The sequence below is a fragment of the Pan troglodytes genome, chromosome 4 (assembly GCF_028858775.2).
Source record: "Pan troglodytes isolate AG18354 chromosome 4, NHGRI_mPanTro3-v2.0_pri, whole genome shotgun sequence".
Classification (NCBI taxonomy): Eukaryota; Metazoa; Chordata; class Mammalia; order Primates; family Hominidae; genus Pan; species Pan troglodytes.
In genome coordinates, this window is record NC_072402.2 from 116,561,657 (window position 1) to 116,582,576 (window position 20,920).

A 20,920-nucleotide genomic window follows, 5' to 3' on the forward strand; every position below is an offset into this window, starting at 1 on the left:
GTAAATAACTGCCAAAGAGCAACTTCAGTAAGAGGAGGATCTTAATAATCAGGTGGACAAGATGTCACAATCTATGGATATTAGTCTTTTTCCCCAACCACCCATGCCCTTGCCCAATTGGCCCATGAACAAAATGACCATAAAGACAAGGATATAAATTGCACATGGGCTCAGCAACATGGATTTTCATTTCCCAAGGCTGATCTGACTACAGTCACTGCTGAGTACCCAAAATGCCAATAGCAGAGACCAATATTTAACTCCATACCATTCCATCACTAGATCAGCCAGTCACTTAGTGCCAGGTTGATTATACTGGCATCACAGGAAGCTCAGTGTTTTGTTCTCATTGAAACAGACATTTACCCTGGACAGAAATTTTTCTTCTCTGCCTGCAATGCTTCTGCCAAAACAACCATCTGTGGACTTAAGAGAAACACATATTCACTACTGTGATATTCCACACATCATTGTTACTGACCAGGAAACTTCTTTTGTAGCAAATGAAATCTGGCAATGGGCTCTTGCTTATGGAACTCACTGGTATTACCACATTTCCCATCACCCTGAAGCAGATGGCTTGATAAAATAATGAAACCTTTTGAAAATTCAGTTATAGCACAGTGTAGGATAATTGTATGGCTGAGATAATGTCCTCCCGAAGGTGGTACATGTCCTGAATCAGCAACAAAAATATGGTACCATTTCTCCAATTGCTAGGATCCATGGCTCTGGGAATCACAGGGGTAGAAGTGGAAATGGCTCCTCCTTAACCCTTAACCCCAAAGATCAACTAGCAAAATTTTTGTTTCCTGTCCCTGCAATTCTAGGTCCAGCTGGCTTACATGTCTTAGTTCCCAAGGAGTGATGCTTCCATAAGGGCATACAACAGTGGTTCCACTAAACTGGAAGCTGAGACTTCCACCTAGCTATTTCAGTTCCTCATGCCAGAAAACCAACAAGCAAAGAAGAAAATTATAGTACTGACTGAGGTAACTGATCCTGACTATCAAGGGCAACTGGGTTGCAAAATACAAAATGTGAGTGAGAAAAAGTATGTCTAGAATGAAGATCCTCTACTGTGTTTCTTAGTTCTCATGTGTCCTGTGACAAAAGTTAATGGAAGAGTGGCATCAGCAAGATGGCAAAATAGAAGATCCCCCAGTATCACACCTCTCAAAAAAACAGAAGCAGAAACTATTTAAAGACAAGAATACCACTCTAAATTAACAAGAATTTATGGGAGGAGCACAGAAACTCCCTTGGCCCACAGAATGTAGAGGCCACGACCAGTAAGAGAAACAACCATTTCAGATTGTGCAGCCCTCTCCCCAGATCCTGTATAACATCACTCACAAAAAATTTCCCTAGACTCATGATTTCCAAAAATTTCAGGTGAATATACACTCTCCCCAATGGTTTGAGAGTGTTTGTGGGGAGTCCACTCCTGCCCACAGGAACCACTGAGAGTACCACAAGGATACTAATATACATTCTGACCAACAGTATCCTAGCTAGTGTTCCACTTCCTCTGCATCTTTGCCAGCATTTGTTATTTTTAGTCTTTTTAATAATAGTCATTTTAACTAGGCTGAGATAATATCTCATTGTGGTTTCCATTTCCATTTCCCTGATTAGTGATATTGAGCATTTTTTTTTTCATTTACCTGCTGGCCATTTGTATGTCTTCTTTTGTGAAATGTCTATTCAGTTATTTTGCCCATTTAGTAATTGAATTATTATTTTTTGCTATTGTTTGAGTTCTGTATATATTCTGGTTATCAATTCCTCTCAGATGGGTAATTTGCAAATATTTTCTTCCATTCTATAGGTTGTTTCTTCACTCTGTTGATTACTTTGCTGTACAGAAGCTTTTTAGCTTACTGTAATCCCATTTGTTGATTTTCCTTTTCTTGCCTGTGCTTTTGAGGTCTTACTCCAAAAAATGTTTGCCCCAACACATGTCCTGAAGTGTTTCCTCAAAGTTTTCTCCCATTAGTTTTATAGTGTGAGGTCTGGGGCCAGGAATGTGGCTCATGTATGTAATTCCAGGACTTTGGGAGGCCAAGGTAGGAGGACTGCTTGAGGCCGAGAGTTCAAGACAAGTCTGGGCAACATAGCAAGGCTATGCAGCGCAGCAGTTTCCAGCTTGTCCTGACTCTCCTTTCCTTTTCTTCCTGCCTGCTAGTCCACCTGACCAAGAGCAGCACTAGGCCCACTAGCAGATACCTTGACGGGAACCTACAGAGACAGCAGCTATTCTGAGGCAACAAACCTCTCCTCACATTCCCACTTTGGTGGCCAAAAGTGCTTGGCTTCTCAGAAATTTCCTTTAAGATCTCACTTGCTCACCTATGCCAGTGCTTCAGGAGGACTGAGTAGTGACTCCTTTTCTGATCCTCTAACTCCCCCTTTTGGATCTTCACTTTCCTAGTTCCACTCATAATTGCATAAGGTCTAATGCCTACAGTAAATCCCTTTTCCGTAACACTCATATTGGTTCTGTTTCCCAGACTAAACCCTAAGGCAAGGCCAAAGCACAGAACATATCTTAGTCTATTTTGAGCTGCTGTAACAGAATACCATAAACTGGGTAGTTTATAAAGAACAGAAATTTATTTTCCTCACAGCTCTGGAGGCTGGGAAGTCCAAGATTGAGGAGCTGGCATCTTGTGAGGGCCTTCTTGCTGCATTATCCCATAATGGAAGGCAAAAGGGCAAGAGTGTAACAGGGGAACAAACCCACCCTTTCATAATGGCACCAATCCGCCCATGAGGGGACATTCAAACCACAGTAGATCACTTATTTTAAACTTACCTTCTAATACAGGCATACCTTAGAGATATTGTGGGTTCAGTTCCAGACCATCACAATAAAGTGAATATCACAATATTGATGATTGATTCCTTTGATCTATTATTTCTCTGAAAAGTCACCTCCTCCAGCAAGGCTTTTCCCAACTACTGTGACTAAAGTTTCATTATGCTCTCTACTATAGGAGCACTTTCATATCAGTTATCAACACCTGAAATTATTTTATTATGATCAATCATCAGAACTTCAACTTTTTTAACACAGAAATTCTGTCTTCTACATCACTGTATTCTCTAGTACCTAAAATTGTGACTGGCACATAGTAAGTGCTAATTAAAATATCTATTGAATACATGTATGGCTTATTGCACTAATTACTGAGAATTACTAAAGAAACTAAAATCTGTTGACTAAACATAAAAGATAGAAGTTACAGAAAATGCTAATATATACTAAAACCTGATATTTTATGGAAATCCAACCTTATTTCACTACTAACATATTATATTCATTATCCAAATTAATGGTACAAGCATGGGGAGATAATATTAACAGACTCTGCTCTTTGCTGCTAAATACTAGATATAATTCACATATTTCAAATTAAATATTATATTTTAATAATAGGATTAAAGAGAATCATCAGTGAAAATCTATGACAATTACATTTTTAAAAACAATTCACATAACTTTTGTTATTAACAATGAATAGTAAGCGCATATAACAAAAAACCATTATTAGTGATTTAACTATTTTTAAATGAAAATGAGGTTTAGCATTATATTAGGAATGTACTATTAGATATTAGAAACCACAGATGTTTAGTTCTAAGTAAACTATTACTATATCCCATCAGCAAAGATATTAATGAACTAAGCTAAATGATGACCGATACTCTTTAAAGAAATGAAATTAATTAGCACAAGTGAAAAGCCAAAAAGTGACACTATAATTCACTTTCCCTACTTTAACTTACTAAACACTTTACAAATTAAAGAATTAGTCACTTTGTTAATGATGTATTTTACTTTAGAGATACTCATTGTGTCTATCAATCTTTACTTTTACCTTATGCACTAAGAGGATTTTTTTCTTTTATAGGAGACCGTATATGTCTTGGATAAAACTATCAATCACTGCTTGCCACATAGAATTTGAATTTGCAAGAGTTCGGAGAGTTGCCAAAAAAGTATTAAAATATGATGCTAAAACATTGGTTTCCTTTAAATAACTATAGACAATTCTAGAAATGGAAAAAAGGGAAGTATACATTTTAGACTCAAAATCACGTATATTTAAAAATCTTTCTTCATTGATTTTACTAAGAAGCAACTTTAGAAATAAAGCTATTTAATAAAGCTAAAATACTAAACAGTAAGTTTATAAAATTAAATGACATTTTGTAAATCACTGCCAGTTTTCCTAACAATTGTTTCCCATAAAATTACATTTATACACACAAAAAAAATGAGGAAATTTTCCCCTTGCAAATACATTTGGAGGCAGAAATGAGTAAATGATATTTGTATGCAAAATCAGTAAGGAGTACTCTGTAATGAAAATAATCCTGAGGCAGGTACACTTTTTAAAAATGTTTTAATTCTTTAATATACTTCTAAGTAACGATAACAGTAAGACATATAGTATAATTTCTTATTCGAATAATTTTTTTAAAAAACCTTACATTAAAAAGTTTCTTTTAAAAATAATTCTTACGTTGTTAGTTCAAGTGAATCTTATTTTTATTTATTTATTTATTTTTTTGAGACACTGTCTCACTCTGTCGCCCAGGCTAGAGTGCAGTGGTACATCTCAGCTCACTGCAACCTCTGCCTCCCAGGTTCAAGCAATTCTCTGCCTCAGCCTCCTGAGTAGCTGGGATTACAGGTGCCTGCCACTACACCTGGCTAATTTTTGTATTTTTAGTACAGATGAGGTTTCACCATCTTGGCCAGGCTGGTCTTGAACTCCTGACCTCATGATCTACCCACCTCGGCCTCCCAAAGTGCTGGAATTACAGATGTGAGCCACCACGCTCGGCTCAAGTGAATAATTCTTAAAAATTGAAAGACAATTATTTATTTCTCCAATATGCTTTTTAGTAGAGTACAGGAGTTGCTATGGTCTGAATATTTGTGTCCCCACAAAACTCACATGTTGAAACCTTAATTCCCGAGGTATAGTATTAGGAAGTGGAACCTTTGGGGGATGATTAGGTCATAAGGGTCTCAGAGAGCTAGCTCGACCCTTCCACTAGGTGAAGACACAGCTAGAATGCACCATCTATGAACCAGTGAGTGGGCCCCTCACCAGACACCAAATCTGCTGGCACCTTGATATTGTATTTCCCAGCCTCCAGACTTAGAAGAAATAAATTTCTGTTTTTTATAAGCTATCCAGTCTCTGGTATTCTGAGATAGCAGCCAGAATGGACTAAGACAGAAGTCAAGTGATCAGCATGGTGTAAAAAGTCAGGGATTTCCAGATTTCCTGAATAATTTTTAAATGTAAAATTGTAAACTGTTAAGACCACTACAGTATCTTTTGTTTAAAAACATGCTATGTAAGGATGTATGAATATTTGCATAAATAACAACAGCTAGTACATACAATAAGAATAGTATAAAAGGAAAGGGGACAATGTAGGTGATGAAAGAGGGAGAGGAAGACCCTGGGAAGGAGGAAGAAAGTGTGAAGAGAAAAGAGAGAGAATATGCTTTAAGTTAATGTAGCTAATAAAAATTTAGATTGGACAATTTAAGAGAGTAATTCATTCTACAAAAAGCCTACTTATGGGGCAAATTAAATGCAAAGTTTCATTCCATCTATAATGCAATATTATTTATTCATAAAAATATCCATCCATACCTATTTTAAAGAAATACATCTACATAGTAAAATACAGTTTTGTAAAACTTTTGAGTTTACTAAGTCAGATCTAATTTTTTACTTGTAGCATCAGTAAAATTTACTTCTGAACCAATAACAACTACAGGCAAGGGTCAACAATTTAGCTCCCTGAAATTCAGCATCCCTGAAATTCAATGGAAAGGATTTTCTAATAACATGATCACATTTTTAAACCTATTTAGGGCAACAGTTGGAAATATGTGATGAAGAAACTGAGTAAATTATACAGAAGTGCTCTTCTATATAATTTACTGAGAGGCCAAGGCAGAAGGATCGCTTGAGGCCAGGAGTTCAGGACCAGCCTAAACAACACAGCAAGACCCCCATCTCCACAAAAATTAAATGAAATTAGTAAAATTTAAAATTAGCTGAGTGTGGTGGCATGGGGCTGAGGTTCTAGCTACTTGGGAGGCTGAGGCAGGAGGAACACTTGAGCCCAGGAGTTTGATGCTGCAGTAAGCTATGATTACACCACTGCACTCCAAACTGGGTGACAGAAGGAGGCTCTGTCTCTAAAATACATAAATAAATAAATCACTAACTGGTGGTATAGTGAGGAGCTTATTTCTTCCAAAATATATGAAAAATATTACTGGTCATGACTAAGAAAAGTGTCTCTGGAGTCTTAAAGTTAGAGAAAATAATTTTTTCCCAATATAATTCTCCTATTCCACATAAGTCTTGTAATCCAACCTGTAGAAAGCTGCCATGCAGTGTGACTTACTACTATGTATAATCTAGTTCTCAACCTTTTACACTCATGTGTGCAAGAAACTCTCAATACCTCTCATTACACGCAGTGATTTTCAACATACTATAAAGGAGCTGATTAAAAGTGAGGTCACTTTATGTATGAGGAAATACTATTCTCTGAGTTACATGGTTTAAATAACTCACAAAACCATCTACACAACATCAAAGTGCAGATGGGGTACACAAGTAAAACCTACTATCAGCTACAAATTCATAAAACTTGGAACTTCCAGGAAAATCAAGCAAATATAAAGAATCTGAATTTAAAAGCCAACTAATACAATAAAAAAGTAATTTTTAAAAGCCTGATTAATTTTTCTGTTAAAATACTCAGATAATACTACACACTTGAGAACTTTTAGTAATTAAAATAATGGCTTTTAAAACTTACTTACAACTGTTTAATGAGAACAGGTGACTAGAGAAGCATTTTATACCACAGATGATTAAATGGACTCACCTTGTTAAGAGGTCAGGAAAAAATAAGTAAAAAACAAGTACAGTGAGTTAACAGGTCAGTAAAGTAATTTGGAAAACTATACATACTTCAAGAAAATTTTATACATTTCCAAAAACACTAAATTTTAAGCTTTTTAAGTCTTCAAAAATACTCTAAAATGTTTTATTTAAAAGATAAAAGTAGAAATTACTCTTAAAAATCAATAAAGTAAAATTTTGAGATACAAAATGGTATACTGGGGGTAGGGGGAGTTTTCTTTTTAAAAAATAATAATGATGGCTGGGCACGGTCCCAGCACTTTTGGAGGCCAAGGCAGGGAGATCACGAGGTCAGGAGATCGAGACCATCCTGGCTAATACGGTGAAACCCCATCTCTACTAAAAATACAAAAAATTAGCCGGGCGTGGCGGTGGGCACCTGTAGTCCCAGCTACTCAGGAGGCTGAGGCAGAAGAATGGCGTGAACCCAGGAGGCGGAGCTTTCAGTGAGCCAAGATTGCGCCACTGCACTCCAGCCTGGGTGACAGAGCGAGATTCCATCTCAAATAATAATAATAATAATAATAATAATAATAATAATGACTAAAAGAAACTCATGAAGTTTAATATCAATGTGAAAAATTACTACAAAATGATTTTAGCCCCACTTGTTAAGAAACTATTATACATTATTATATGCTGTTTCTTTTCTAGTACACCAAATAATCATTTGATATTAGGTGCTTTACATTGTAAATGAGCTAGTTTGTTTATTTATTTATTTATTTTAGACAGGTCTCACTCTGTAGCCCAGGCTGGAGTGCAGTGGAATGAACATAGCTCCTTGCAACCTTGATGTCCTGGGCTCCAGCGATCCTCCCACCTTAGCCTCCCAAGTAGCTAGGACTACAAGTGCACACCACCACATCTGGCTAATTATTTTTTTTTTTAATTTTGTATGGAGATGGAGTCTCACCATATTGCCCAGGCTGGTCTCAAACTCCTGGGCTCAAGCAATTCTCACATCTCAGCCTCCCAAAGTGCTGGGATTACAGGTGTGAGCTAATGGGCCCAGCCCTAATTTGTTTTTAAGTCCAAAAATAAATCAACAATAGAAGCTAGCACTCTTTTAATATTTTAAAATATTTTCTGCATAGTTTCCCCAAATATTAGCATTCTAATTGTGACCAGCATTATACCTTTTAATGAGTCTAATCCAAGTAAATAATAAACAAATGATCATGAAAACTGTGAGAAATAATCATTGGTGTATGCTCTATAAATAGTTACCAAGTTTACCTTTAAATGGCATGTTTAGTTTTTCCTTACAACTTAACACTAGATACAGGAAACTCTAGAAGTCATAAACAAAGACTAAACAAAATCCCCTCTTCTTGCCAAAATGTGTACATAATTGCAGTAGACTTGTGCTGAATATACATATATGTTACATACATGTCTCTTATTCTATACAAAATCTCAGCAAATATTTTCCCACAGAGCAGGAAGAATTTTTTCTCTCAAATGGAAAGCTTTTGCTCGTTAAAAAGGTTATATTAAATAGCCCTAAAGAAATATGTTCTGAAAATAACAATTGCATCATATTCCACTTATTATCTTCCATATGAAAACATCAATAAAATAAGTTTACCAGAGTCAATAAGCCTGTTCAATGAACACTGAAAAATACAAATTTATCCAGAGTGATTACAAATGAAAATGTGTGCTATTTCAAAATTACATGCACCTCTTTAAAAATCAGGGCAATTAATAGAGCACTTAAATCATATTAGCTGAGTTCAAATTTAGCCCCTAAACAATACTTAAAATTTCCTTATTCCTCTATACTATTTTACAAAATAATAAATTACTTGATTATCATAATTTTCTTTTGCTACTTATTTCAAACTGTAAAGTCAGGACTGCAAACTGATGTAGGAATCTTATATTATTGGTCTACACCTAATTATTTATAAACATTAATGGAAACAACACCGTTCCAATCCACTACAACAATTTTCTTCTATTTTACAAGTAAGAACTTCTAACCTATCACAACAACAAATCATATTTTAAATTTGGGTTTGAAAACGTGTATTAGAGGCACATTTTTAAAAACAAGTACAGTAGGAAATCCTGCTTTTCAGTGAGCCAGTGAATTTCTGTTTATTTGTATTTATGAATATTTGGTTTACTTCCTTCTTCTGGGTAAGATTAGTATGCAATTCTCATTCTTCTTTAGCAAGTCAAAAACCTACAGACCTTAACTTTATGAAAACTTAATTTGGTATTGTTAGATGAAGACAGTTAAGCTAGCACCAAAAGAATAACTGTACTAAATTTTAACACTATTCATTAACAATTCCATTTTCCTGAGTTTGCGTTTGTTCTTTGGCATTGGTTTAGGATATAATCCATTTTTCAGAAGGTGTTCCTTGCTGAGGCGAATTTGGGCACCATGCTGAAGTTGAAAGGAGCATAAAGCTTGAAGAGGGCGAAGCAAAGTCTGTCAAGAGAAAAAAGACACTAAAAAAGTATCTGTGACAAATCATGATATCCTATCTACATTTTTCATTCAGAAATAGGAGTTACTATGTTTCTTTTATTATGATTGGCTTTTAACTATGAGAAACACTAGGCACTCTGATAAGTATATAATTATTTCTAGATAAATAATGTCTTTAAAATTCATGCCTTAATATTACACTAAGGAATTTTATTAAAAAGATACAAATACTGATTTTCCACATAGGTAATAAAGTCTGGCATTAGTTTTATACATTAACTTATTCAAACACCACGAAAAATTGTTGCCATTATAATTGAATCCATAACAAGGAGACTAAATGAGACATTTAAATACAAAGATAAGTATACCAAAATAGTCAATTCAGTTTCTATGACAAATTAATGCAAGCTTACTGACACCTGACAACAATTAGATGATGGCAGCAATGGGTAAACGGTTTGCTATTTCTCTCACATTAGTGCCATGGACCACATACAAGTTAGATGCCCAGGTCTTGGTGCATTTGAAATCATTCTAACAATATCTGAACTGTTTAAATTCAAATACCTATAGGCCAGCCATGTAACAGAAACACGTAAACTGGGTGGATCTTTACAAGCCAACAGAGAACAGTGGCGGCTGTAATACAACTGGAGTATATGCTCTACCTGAAGTTATTCAAATTCAAAAATTAAAAAAAATAACAACACTATGCCAGTGTTTTAAACATATTTTGGGTGAGATTCCTTCCTTGGGCCTGAGACCCCTGATGAAGATGTTTTCAAAAATAATAGCAAAAAAACTTAATTAAACAGATTGTTAAAGGAGCACAAAAGAAACAAAGAAAAAACTGATAGATTTAACTACAAAAAATTCACAATGTCTACGTGAAAATTTATTAACCCACAAAGAAAACCCCACATGAATTAACAAATGCAGTAAGGGTTCTCTTACATGCGGCCAAATATCATTCCTAACTATAATACACACTCTCACATCTGTAATCCCAGCATTTTGGGAGGCTGATGCACAACGTAAGTGGTAGAAAAAGGGCTTAATAGCTTTAATTTACAATGAAATTAAATTTATTTATCGTGATAGTCACTAGTATTTGCTTCTTCATATTATTTTCTCCCTTATTAAAATAATTCAAATTATATTCAAGGTAGCAATGTGTCCAGCTACTAATATTACATTCACTAATGACCCAATCTATCCAAGAAGATGTAACTAGAAGTCCTTGGATGGGGCTTCTAGAGATACTCTTTAAAGGGGACAAACTTAGCAGGCATAGGTTTTTGTCCTTTTTTCCTGCCTAGAAAATAACTGTTGAAGGTAGGACAAGCATCATGTGACTACTAGGCAATAAACATGAAGATTAAAGCCAAATACAAAAGATGATGGACAGAAAGAAAAGAAAACTTGTCCCTGAATTCTTTTTCAAGCTGCATTCCCAGTCAGGACTGCCCACCTCAGCATTTCTGATTTACAGGAGAAAAAGAAAACCCCATGTGAATTAACCACTGCAGTAAGGGCTCTCTTACATGCAGGCAAATATAATTCCTTACTGTAATATACACCCCCACATCTGTAATCCCAGCATTTTGGGAGGCTGATGCAGGAGGACTGCTTGAGCCCAGCAGTTTGAGACCAGCCTAGGCAACATGGCAAGACCCTGTTTCTATTAAAAAAAAAAAGAAAATAGAAAAAATTAGCCAGACATGGTGGTGTGCACCTGTGGTCCCAGCTACTCGGGAGGCTGAGGCAGGAGGATCGCTTGAGCCTGGGAGGTCAAGGCGGCAGTGAGCCACAATCATACCACTGCACTCCAGCCTGGGTGACAGAATGAGAAACTTTCTTCTTCCTTTTTTTTTTTTTTTGAGATGGAGTCTTGTTCTGTCACCCAGGCTGGAGTGCAGTGGCACAATCTCAGCTCACTGCAACCTCCGCCTCCTGGGTTCAAGTGATTCTTCTGCCTCAGCCTCCCAAGTAGCTGGGACTACAGGCGCATGCCACCATGCCCAGCTTATTTTTGTATTTTTAGTAGAGACGGAGTTTCCCCATATTGGCCAGGCTGGTCTCGAACTCCTGACCTCGTGATCCACCTGCCTCGGCCTCCCAAAGTGCTGGGATTACAGGTGTGAGCCACCGCATCCGGCCCAGAATAGAAATGAAAGAAAAGGAAGGAAGGGAAAGGGAAGGGAAAAGGAAGGAAGGGAGGGAGGGAGGGAGGGAGGAAGGGAGGAAGGGAGGGAGGAAGGGAGGAAGGAAGGAAGGAAGGAAGGAAGGAAGGAAGGAAGGAAGGAAGGAAGGAAGGAAGGAAGAGAGATAGAAAGAAAAAAGGTAAACATCTTGGAAAGGCTCTGCACAGTATTATTGTAGAAAACTCCTTATGCATGTTCCCATAATTTATTTTAATGAGGAAAATAAGAGAGGGAATGCTAAAATAACTATATATGACTTTACGTACTTTACAGAGTCACCACAGTGGACTGTATTCTGAAACACTGAACCCAGGAAACATACCTAGGATGATATACAGACCAAGACAACTGAAGATTCTATTGATATTTTATGACATTTATTATATTCTTGTAAACAGAAGAAAACTCATATTCTTATAGTCAAAAGATTCCAACTTTTACATCCTGAAGATAAGATTCTATCAATTTACTGAGGTAATGAAGAGAATGAATTTTGGAAACAGGCAGATCTGGATTAGATCCCTACTCCATCTCTGTTGGTACTCCCTACAGCTGTTCACAAATAAGCCAGCCTCCTTCCTGATACATGAGCACATTGGCATTTTCTATCCCTTTTCAAATTTAGGCACAGCCATATAACTTGCTTTGGTTAATGAAATGTGAGTACAACTAATACGTGTCACCTTAGGGCAGAAGCATTAAAAGTGGTATAGGATACACCACCTTCCTTGCTCCTTCCTTGATGAAAGTGGGATGAATTATCTAGATAGTTCCTCCATCAGGTTGGGTGCCTGAGTGACTGCAATCAGCAGAGGTCCTCAGGGTAATCCCACTGGACAAACAGCATGAGAGATGAATAAACTTTTGCCATCTTATCTGATTTCAACTTTAGAGTTTTAAAGTTGTAGCCTATCCTAGTAAATCCTTTTTGCTGCATGTGAAAAGTGACAGTTTTCAAGGAACCATTACTACCAACTGCAGATATTGGGTAGAGCCAAAACATTCAGGTTATAGCAGGAGGTTTTGCCACATCTATGTTTAAAAATTCCTATGATAAAACTTCATAAGTAGAAAAGGTTCTGTAATAAAAAAGAACCCCAAGCTAAAGGCTTCCAAGGTATGAAAAGTCCTGGTAAATACTGTAGTAGCTAATGAAAGCCACCATCTTTTAGTTCAGACTTTCTTTTGCCAATCTACAGGCAAAAATTAGAGAGGAAAAGAGGGGCAAGAGGATTAACTCTTTTTGAGTGCCTGTGTTGACAACTATGGCGATTACTCATTATTATCTCAGTTCTTGAAATACTATGAGGTAGCATTTTGTATATTACAGATAAGAACACAAGTACAAAAAATTATGTGGTCTGCCCACTTGCAAAAAGTGATGATAATAAGTTGTAATTCAAAACTACTTCAAAATCCACATCGTGCTACTTTCATGTAGCCATGCTTTCAGGTGCTTGAAAAACTGCTCTAGAATAAAGAGTGAGGATGAGACAACAGATTAACAAAGCTATTCTGTGCCAAGTTCTTTATTTTGAGGAGCCCTGCCTCTATAGAATGAAGCCAAGTGAAAATTTACTCTTCTCTGGCAGGCACAGTAGCTCAGACCTGTAATTCCAACATTTTGGCAGGCGAAGGCAGGTGGATCGCTTAAATCCCCTAGGAGTTCAAGACCAATCTGGGCAACATGAGACTCCCCCCGCCTCTCCCATCTCTACAAAAAATACAAAAACTAGCTGGGCATGGTGGTATGCACCTGTAGTCCCAGCTACTTGGGAGGCTGAGGTGGGAGGATCACTTAAACCCAGGAGGCAGAAGTTGCAGTGAATCAAGATCATGCCACTGCACTCCAGCCTGGGTGACAGAGCAAGACTCTGTTGGAAAAGAAAAAGAAAAAAGAAAAAGAAAAGTGAAGGAAAGTGAAGCAAAGAAAAGAGGAAAAAGAAAAAGAAAATTTACTATTCTCCCCCACCATCTTAAGGTTTTATTAGAATGCCCCTGATAAAAGGTTATTGGGAAAAAGTGTATGTCATCACTTTCCTCCCCAGGAGGGAAAGAAAACACCTATGTTTAGGGCAGACTGATACTGCATTTCACAAAGATGCTAATTTATTATCGTAACTAGATGCTAATTTTTTTCTCATAACTAGATTTGAAAAGGCTGGATGTGGGGTTCCCCCACTAAGAAAACAGCTTTCACTATAAATTGTGGCTGGAAGCAATTTTTGCCATCTGTAATAATAAGTAACTTGGGATGTTTTATTATGTATTTCTTCTGCTCACTCTCCCACCATGTTATCAGTACCTCCCAAATCCCAGGTTTGACTGTCAAATATCCTTTTTCTACTCCTGGCCACTGCAGTACAATTACTCCTGGCAACCAAAGCAAGCAGAATGAGGGCTCTAAGACCTCACTATTACTTTGGGACTTTATGTTTAATTTTATCTACAGACAACAATAACAAAAGCTGAAGAGATAATGGGTCCTGTCACCATTCTGTTGTCTTAAACTTTGCCTTTTGTTAGATATTACACTCAGAATGTATTTTGCAAGTCTCAAGTTGTCACAATAAGGATTCCTTTTTTTTGTTTGTTTGTTTTTAAGATATCACATCACAAAGCACAATCTAGCAAGATTCAAGTCAGCCTGTGGCTTTATGTCATCAATAAATGCCTCGGGTTATATAAAACAATAGAAGTAATGAAAGAATGAAAAAATGCTGATGGAGAAGAGGCCCTAAAACAACGTAAAGTTGTCCTAACTATATAATGTTACATCATTTTTTCAAAAAGTTCCTCATCAGTTAACTTTGAAAGAATTCACTCTAATACTTTGTTGAGTCTAGAACATTTGTAAAATAAAGCCTGAAACATTCTTAGCTAATAGGATTCCTAATATAATGGTATATTAATTTTTAAATTTATCTTTTTTTTACAAGTAGATGGTATATTAATTAATATAATGTACAAAATAATATAAAACTGGAGAGAAGGGAGCACCAGCAGAATTAGTAGTAGTAGTAGTACAAACCCTATCCTTAACTGTAACCCTATTATTCTACAACCACTATTACCACAACCACCACCATTACTAACATTAAAGGTTATATTTAGGATTGCAGTAAAGATCCAATTCCAGTTGTGGGAATAGGAGATATAAGTCCACAGAGAATTCTTTCCAGAACCCAAAAGGGGAGAAAAGTAAGCTTTAAATCTATAGCTAAGGAATATATTTTTCCCTCAAAATTTGAACTTTCAATGGGTCCTTGTTTGGTCTGATGTTGTCTGATCCTAGAGTTTTACATCAACAAAAAAGAAAACGCAGAGACTGTAGAGAAAGCAAGTTTAAACAACAACACTGGGTTACATAATTCTATTAAGACACCTGTGAAAAGTGTGTATATTTATTTGCTTAAGAATATACAGAGATGATGGTAAATAAAACAGAAAGACACATATGGGGTATATAAAGTACTATGTTTATGGCTAGGGACATGGGAGTAGGTGACATGGTTAGAGGAGATGGAAAGGTGTCTGAGAACACTCCCTGCTCATTTAAAGTAAGAATCTATGTTCCTTCATGAATTTTTTTTCAAAAGCAGAGAAAGTGAAATTGCCTAGACCCTAAACAAAGTCTACTCAAACACACACGCACACACACACACACACACACACACACGAAAACCCTAGTTTTTTCAAAAGAAGAAAAGTCTCCAACTCTGACATATTCCACAGCTTAGGGTAGAGGAGAGGAAAAAAGTAATTCAAGGCCTGCTTCTAACATTCTTTAACACTCCTTGCTTTTGCTATCTTTTTGTTCTCTTTAGGATTAATATCTTGGTAGCTAATACATTACTCTGAACTGAGCTTTCATCTATTATTGAAATTTCCTTCGTGTTTAAGGCATACTCATAACTGTAACCATAATAGATAATGAGAAAGAAAGAAGGCAGGAAAGAGTACCTCTTTCGCGTGTGTATGTGCGTGTGTGCATCCATGTGTTCATGCTGTGTTTTGAAGGGGGAGTTATAAATCCCTTTTAGTGGTGCTCATTATCCTCTGACTTTCTTCATGAGTTGTATTTATCAAAACTTTTCAATAATTAAAAAACCCTAACAATTTAGGTTTTATTTCACTATTTTTTCTTTTGCTACAAATGCTGTTTCTTGCATGTTCCAAAAGACTGAGATGTTAGTAAGCACACTGAAACATTATTCTTTGCTGATGATTATTAATTATATATGAAATTATCATGCTTTCATAGAAATTAAATGAAATAATTGCAGGTTATAATACTTTCATATTCTCTAGGCTTTTTTTTTTTTCAAGAAAAATGTCTTTTTTACATTCTAAGCAAGGTTAACACGAGAAACAGAAAGTTAGTATACGGCACCAAGGCAAAAATAAAAATGTTGCTATAGAATGTTCTTTTAACCAAAAAGAAGAAAAGGCTGAGCACAAGAGAACACAAAATACCAAAAAGAGACGAGAAAACACTAAAAGAAAAATCTAGCCAAAAAACTACTTAATGTTGTGCTACTTAAATGTAATTTAGCATATTACAAATGCTGTTTGCACAGTTTAGTATGAATATTTAAATAATGCAATCTGGAATGCTAAACACACACAGAAAAACACCAGAGGGGAAAGAAGGTTATAAAAGTACATAAATTTCTAACACAGAAGATTCTACTTGTCACATGAGTTACAAATTTAACAAGCATGTCTAAATCTTCTATGTAAAATCTAAGAAAACTCCCACTTTCAAAAACTATAACCTTACAAAGACGTACCTCTTGTATGTAATTATTTTTCTCCAAGATGGAAAGAGCAACAGCTGCACACTCCAGTGTAGAAAGGCATCTATTAGTCGGCTGCATCCGAATTACATACTGACTAGAAATGCTAGTTTTTAATTGCACCTGAAATCAAAAACAAAATAGAACATAATTTTTGTTTTAAATTTAAAATTATAAAGCTTGTGTTTTAAATACTAATTACTTTCCTTCCAAAACTGCCAGCAGCTTAGAAGTATTAAATGTGTCAATATCTTTTATGTATAACATCCTTTTGTTGCTATTGTTAAATAGTAGAAGATAGCTATACAGAAGAAGACATATCCACAATATATACAACCAAAATAAAAAGACTAATAATCCCCTTGCAGTAAAGAGTGAATATACACTTCACAAAAGAAGTTATAAGAATGGCAAATAGGTACACAAAAAAGTGTTCAACATGATCTAATGTAAATTAAAACCACAATGGGGTAACATTTCACACTCAACAGAGTAGCTAAAATAAAAAAGGCTGCAGCTAAAATCAAAAAGGCTACAAGGCTACAGTAACCAAAATAGCAAGGTACTGGTACCAAAACAGATATATAAACCAATGAAACAGAACAGAGGCCTCAGAAATAATGCCACACATCTACAACCATCTGATCTTTGACAAACCTGACACAAACAAGCAATGGGGAAAGGATTCCCTATTTAATAAATGGTGTTGGGAAAACTGGCTAGCCATACGCAGAAAACTGAAACTGGACCCCTTCCTTAAACCTTATACAAAAATTAACTCAAGAGGGATTAAAGACTTAAGCATAAAACCTAAATCCATAAAAACCCTAGAAGAAAACCTAGGCAATACCATCCAGGACACAGGCATGGGCAAAGACTTTATGACTAAAACACCAAAGCAATGGCAACAAAAGCCAAAATTGACAAATGGGATCTAATTAAACTAAAGAGCTTCTGCACAGCAAATGAAACTATCATCAGAGTGAATAGGCAACCTACAGAATGGGAGAAAAAATTTGCAATCTATCCATCTGACAAAGGGCTAGTATCCAGAATCTACAAGGAACTTACACAAATTTATGAGAAAAAAGGAAAACAACCCATCAAAAAGTGGGCAAAGGATATGAACAGACACATCTCAAAAGTATACATTTATGTGGCCAACAAACATAAGAAAAAAATCTCATCATCACTGGTCATTAGAGAAATACAAATCAAAACCACAATGAGATACCATCTCACTCCAGTTGGAATGGTGATCATTAAAAAGTCAGGAAACAATATATACTAGAGAGGATCTGGAGAAATGGGAACACTTTTACACTGTTGGTGGGACTGTAAACTAGTTCAATCATTGTAGAAGACAGCGTGGCAATTCCTCAACGATCTACAACCAAAAACACCATTTGACCCAGCAATCCCATTACTGGGTATATACCCAAAGGATTATAAATCATTCTACTATAAAGATGCATGCACACATATGTTTACTGCAGCATTATTCACAATAGCAAAGACTTGAAACCAACCCAAATGCCTATCAATGACAGACTGGATAAAGAAAATGTGGCACATATACACCCTGGAATACTATGCAGCCATAAAAAAGGATGAGTTCATGTCCTTTGCAGGGACATGGCTGAAGCTGGAAACCATCATTCTCAGCAAACTAACACATGAATCAAAAACCAAACACCACATGTTTTCACTTGTAAGTGGGAGTTGAACAATGAGAACACATGGACACCGGGAGGGGAACATCACACACCAGGGCCTGTCGGGGGGTGTGGGGGCTATGGGAGGGATAACATTAGGAGAAATACCTAATGTAGATGATGGGTTGAGCAAACCACCACAGCACGTGTATACCTATGTAGCAAACCTGCACATCCTGCACATGTATCCCAGAACTTAAAGCATAATAATAATAAAAAAGAAAATGAAAAAAATAAAATAAAATAAAATAAAAAATAAAAAATGGGGAAAGAACTCCCTAGTCAATAAATGGTGCTGGGATAACTGGTTAACTATATGCAAAAGAATGAAACTGGATCTCTACATATCACCATACACAAAAATTAATTCAAGATGGCCAGGTGGGGTGGCTCACACCTGTAATCCCAGCACTTTGGGAGGCCGAGGCTGGCAGATCACTTGAGGCCAGGAGTTTGAGACCAGCATGCTCACATGGTGAAACCCTGTCTCTACCAAAAATACAAAAAAAAAAAAAACATTGCCAGGTGTGGTGCATGCGCCTATAATCCCAGCTACTTGGGAGCCTGAGGCAGGAGAACCACTTGAGCTCTGGAGGCAGAGGTTGCAGTGAGTCAAGATGGTACCACTGCACTCCAGACTGGGTGACAGAGCCAGACCCCATCACACACACACAAAAAAATTAATTCAAGATGGATTAAAGATTAAAATGTAATGCCAAGGACTATAGAAATCCTGGAAGAAAACCTAGGTAATACCCTCTGGATATCAACCTTGGCAAAGAATTTATTACTAAGTCCTCAAAAGCAACTGCTACAAAAGCAAGAGTTGGCAAGTGGAATCTAATTAAACTAAAAAGCTTCTGCACGGAAAAAGAAATTATCAACACAGCAATCCAAAAACCTACAGAATGGGTGAAATTATTTGCAAACTATGCATCCAACAAAGCTCTAATATCCAGAATCTACAAGAAGCTTAAACAAATTTCAAGCAAAAAACAAAGAACCCCATTAAAATGTGGGCAAAGGATGTGAAAATACATTTTTCAAAAGAGGACATACATGTGGCCAACAAGCAGATGAAAAAATGCTCAGTATCATTAATCTTTAGAGAAATGCAAATCAAAACCACAATGGGGCTGGGTGCAGTGGTTCAGGCCTGCAATCCCAGCACTTTTGGAGGCCGAGGTGGGTGGATCACATGAGGTTGGGAGTTCAAGACCAGCCTGGCCAACATGGTGAAACCCAATCTCTACTAAAAATACAAAAATTAGCTGGGCATGGTGGTACATATCTGTGGAGAATCACTTGAACCTGAGAGGCAGAGATTACAGTGAGCCAAGATCATGCCACTGCACTCCAGCCTGGGCAAAAGAGTGAGACCCTATCTCAAAAAAAAAAAAAAAGAAAAAACTATCAGGGTAACCCACCCCCAATATTTCAATATAGGTTCTTTCTATTTTCCTTAAATGTCAGCTGGTCTGAGAAATAAAGAGAAAGAGTACAAAGAGAGGAATTTTACAGCTGGGCCGCCGGGGGCGACATCACATATCGGTAGGACCGTGATGCCCACCTGAGTCACAAAACCAGCAAGTTTTATTAAGGATTTCAAAAGGGGAGGGGGTGTACGAACAGGGAGTAGGTCACAAAGATTACATGCTTCAAAGGGCAAAAAGAACAAAGATCACATGCTTCTGAGGAAACAGGGCAAGGACAAAATCGGGAACTCCTGATAAGTGTCTATGTTCAGCTGTGCATGTATTGTCTTGATAAACATCTTAACAGAAAACAGCGTTCGACAATGAGAACACATGGACACAGGAAGGGGAACATCACACACCGGGGCCTGTTGTGGGGTGGGGGGAGGGGGGAGGGATAGCATTTGGAGATACACCTAATGTTAAATGATGAGTTACTGGGTGCAGCACACCAACATGGCATATGTATACATATGTAACTAACCTGCACATTGTGCACATGTACCCTAAAACTTAAAGTATAATAAAAAAAAAAAGAAAAAAGAAAACAGGGTTCAAGAGCATAGAACAGGTCTGACCTCAAATTTACCAGGGCTGGGGTTTTCCCAATCCTAGTAAGCCTGAGGGTACTGCAGGAGACCAGGGCATATCTCAGTCCTTATCTCAACCGCAGAGGACAGACACTCCCAGAGCGGCGGTTTATAGACCTCCCTCCAGAAATGCAATTCTCTTCCTAGAGTATTAATATCAATATTCCTTGCTAGGAAAAGAATTTAGTGATATCTCTCCTACTTGCACCTCCGTTTATAGGCTCTCTGCAAGAAGAAAAATACGGCTCTTTTTGCCCGACCCGGGAAGCAGTCAGACCTTATGGTTGTCTTCTGTTGTTCCCTAAAATCACTGTTATTCTGTCTATTTTCAAGGTGCACTGGTTTCATATCATTCAAACACACATTTTACAATCAATTTGTACAGTTAACGCAATCATCACAGGGTCCTGAGGTGATGTACATCCTCAGCTTATGAAGATAAGAGGATTAAGAGATTAAAGTAAGACAGGTGTAAGAAATTATAAGAGTATTACTAAGGAAGTGATAAATGTCCATGAAATCTTCACAATTTATGTTCCTGTGCTGCGACTCCAGCTGGTCTCTCCGTTCAGGGTCCCTGAATTCCCACAACAAAAAATCACAATGAGATACCACCTCACACAAGTCAGAAGGGCTATTATTAAAAAGTCAAAAAATAGCAGATGCTAGCAAGAGGTTATGGAGAAAAGGAAATGTTTATACACTGCTTGT

At 36.8% G+C, this 20,920-nt stretch overlaps 1 protein-coding gene across 4 annotated transcripts in view; it reads right to left on the reverse strand.

The window, feature by feature from the left end:
* Nucleotides 1–5,642: 5,642 nt before the first annotated feature.
* The window catches only part of DTWD2 (DTW domain containing 2), a 155,482-nt gene continuing 140,204 nt past the window's right edge, over nt 5,643–20,920 (reverse strand). For 2 of the 4 annotated variants that reach the window (XM_526988.9, XM_016953662.4), the window contains exons 5-6: nt 16,424–16,552; nt 5,643–9,423 (exon numbers count right to left, since the gene is read on the reverse strand). In XM_526988.9, coding sequence (XP_526988.2) covers nt 9,253–9,423; nt 16,424–16,552 — 300 coding nt within the window. In that variant the 3' untranslated portion in view covers nt 5,643–9,252. The remainder of the gene's footprint in view (nt 9,424–16,423; nt 16,553–20,920) is intronic. The other 2 variants (XM_016953657.4, XM_016953661.4) reach the window with 1 other exon arrangement.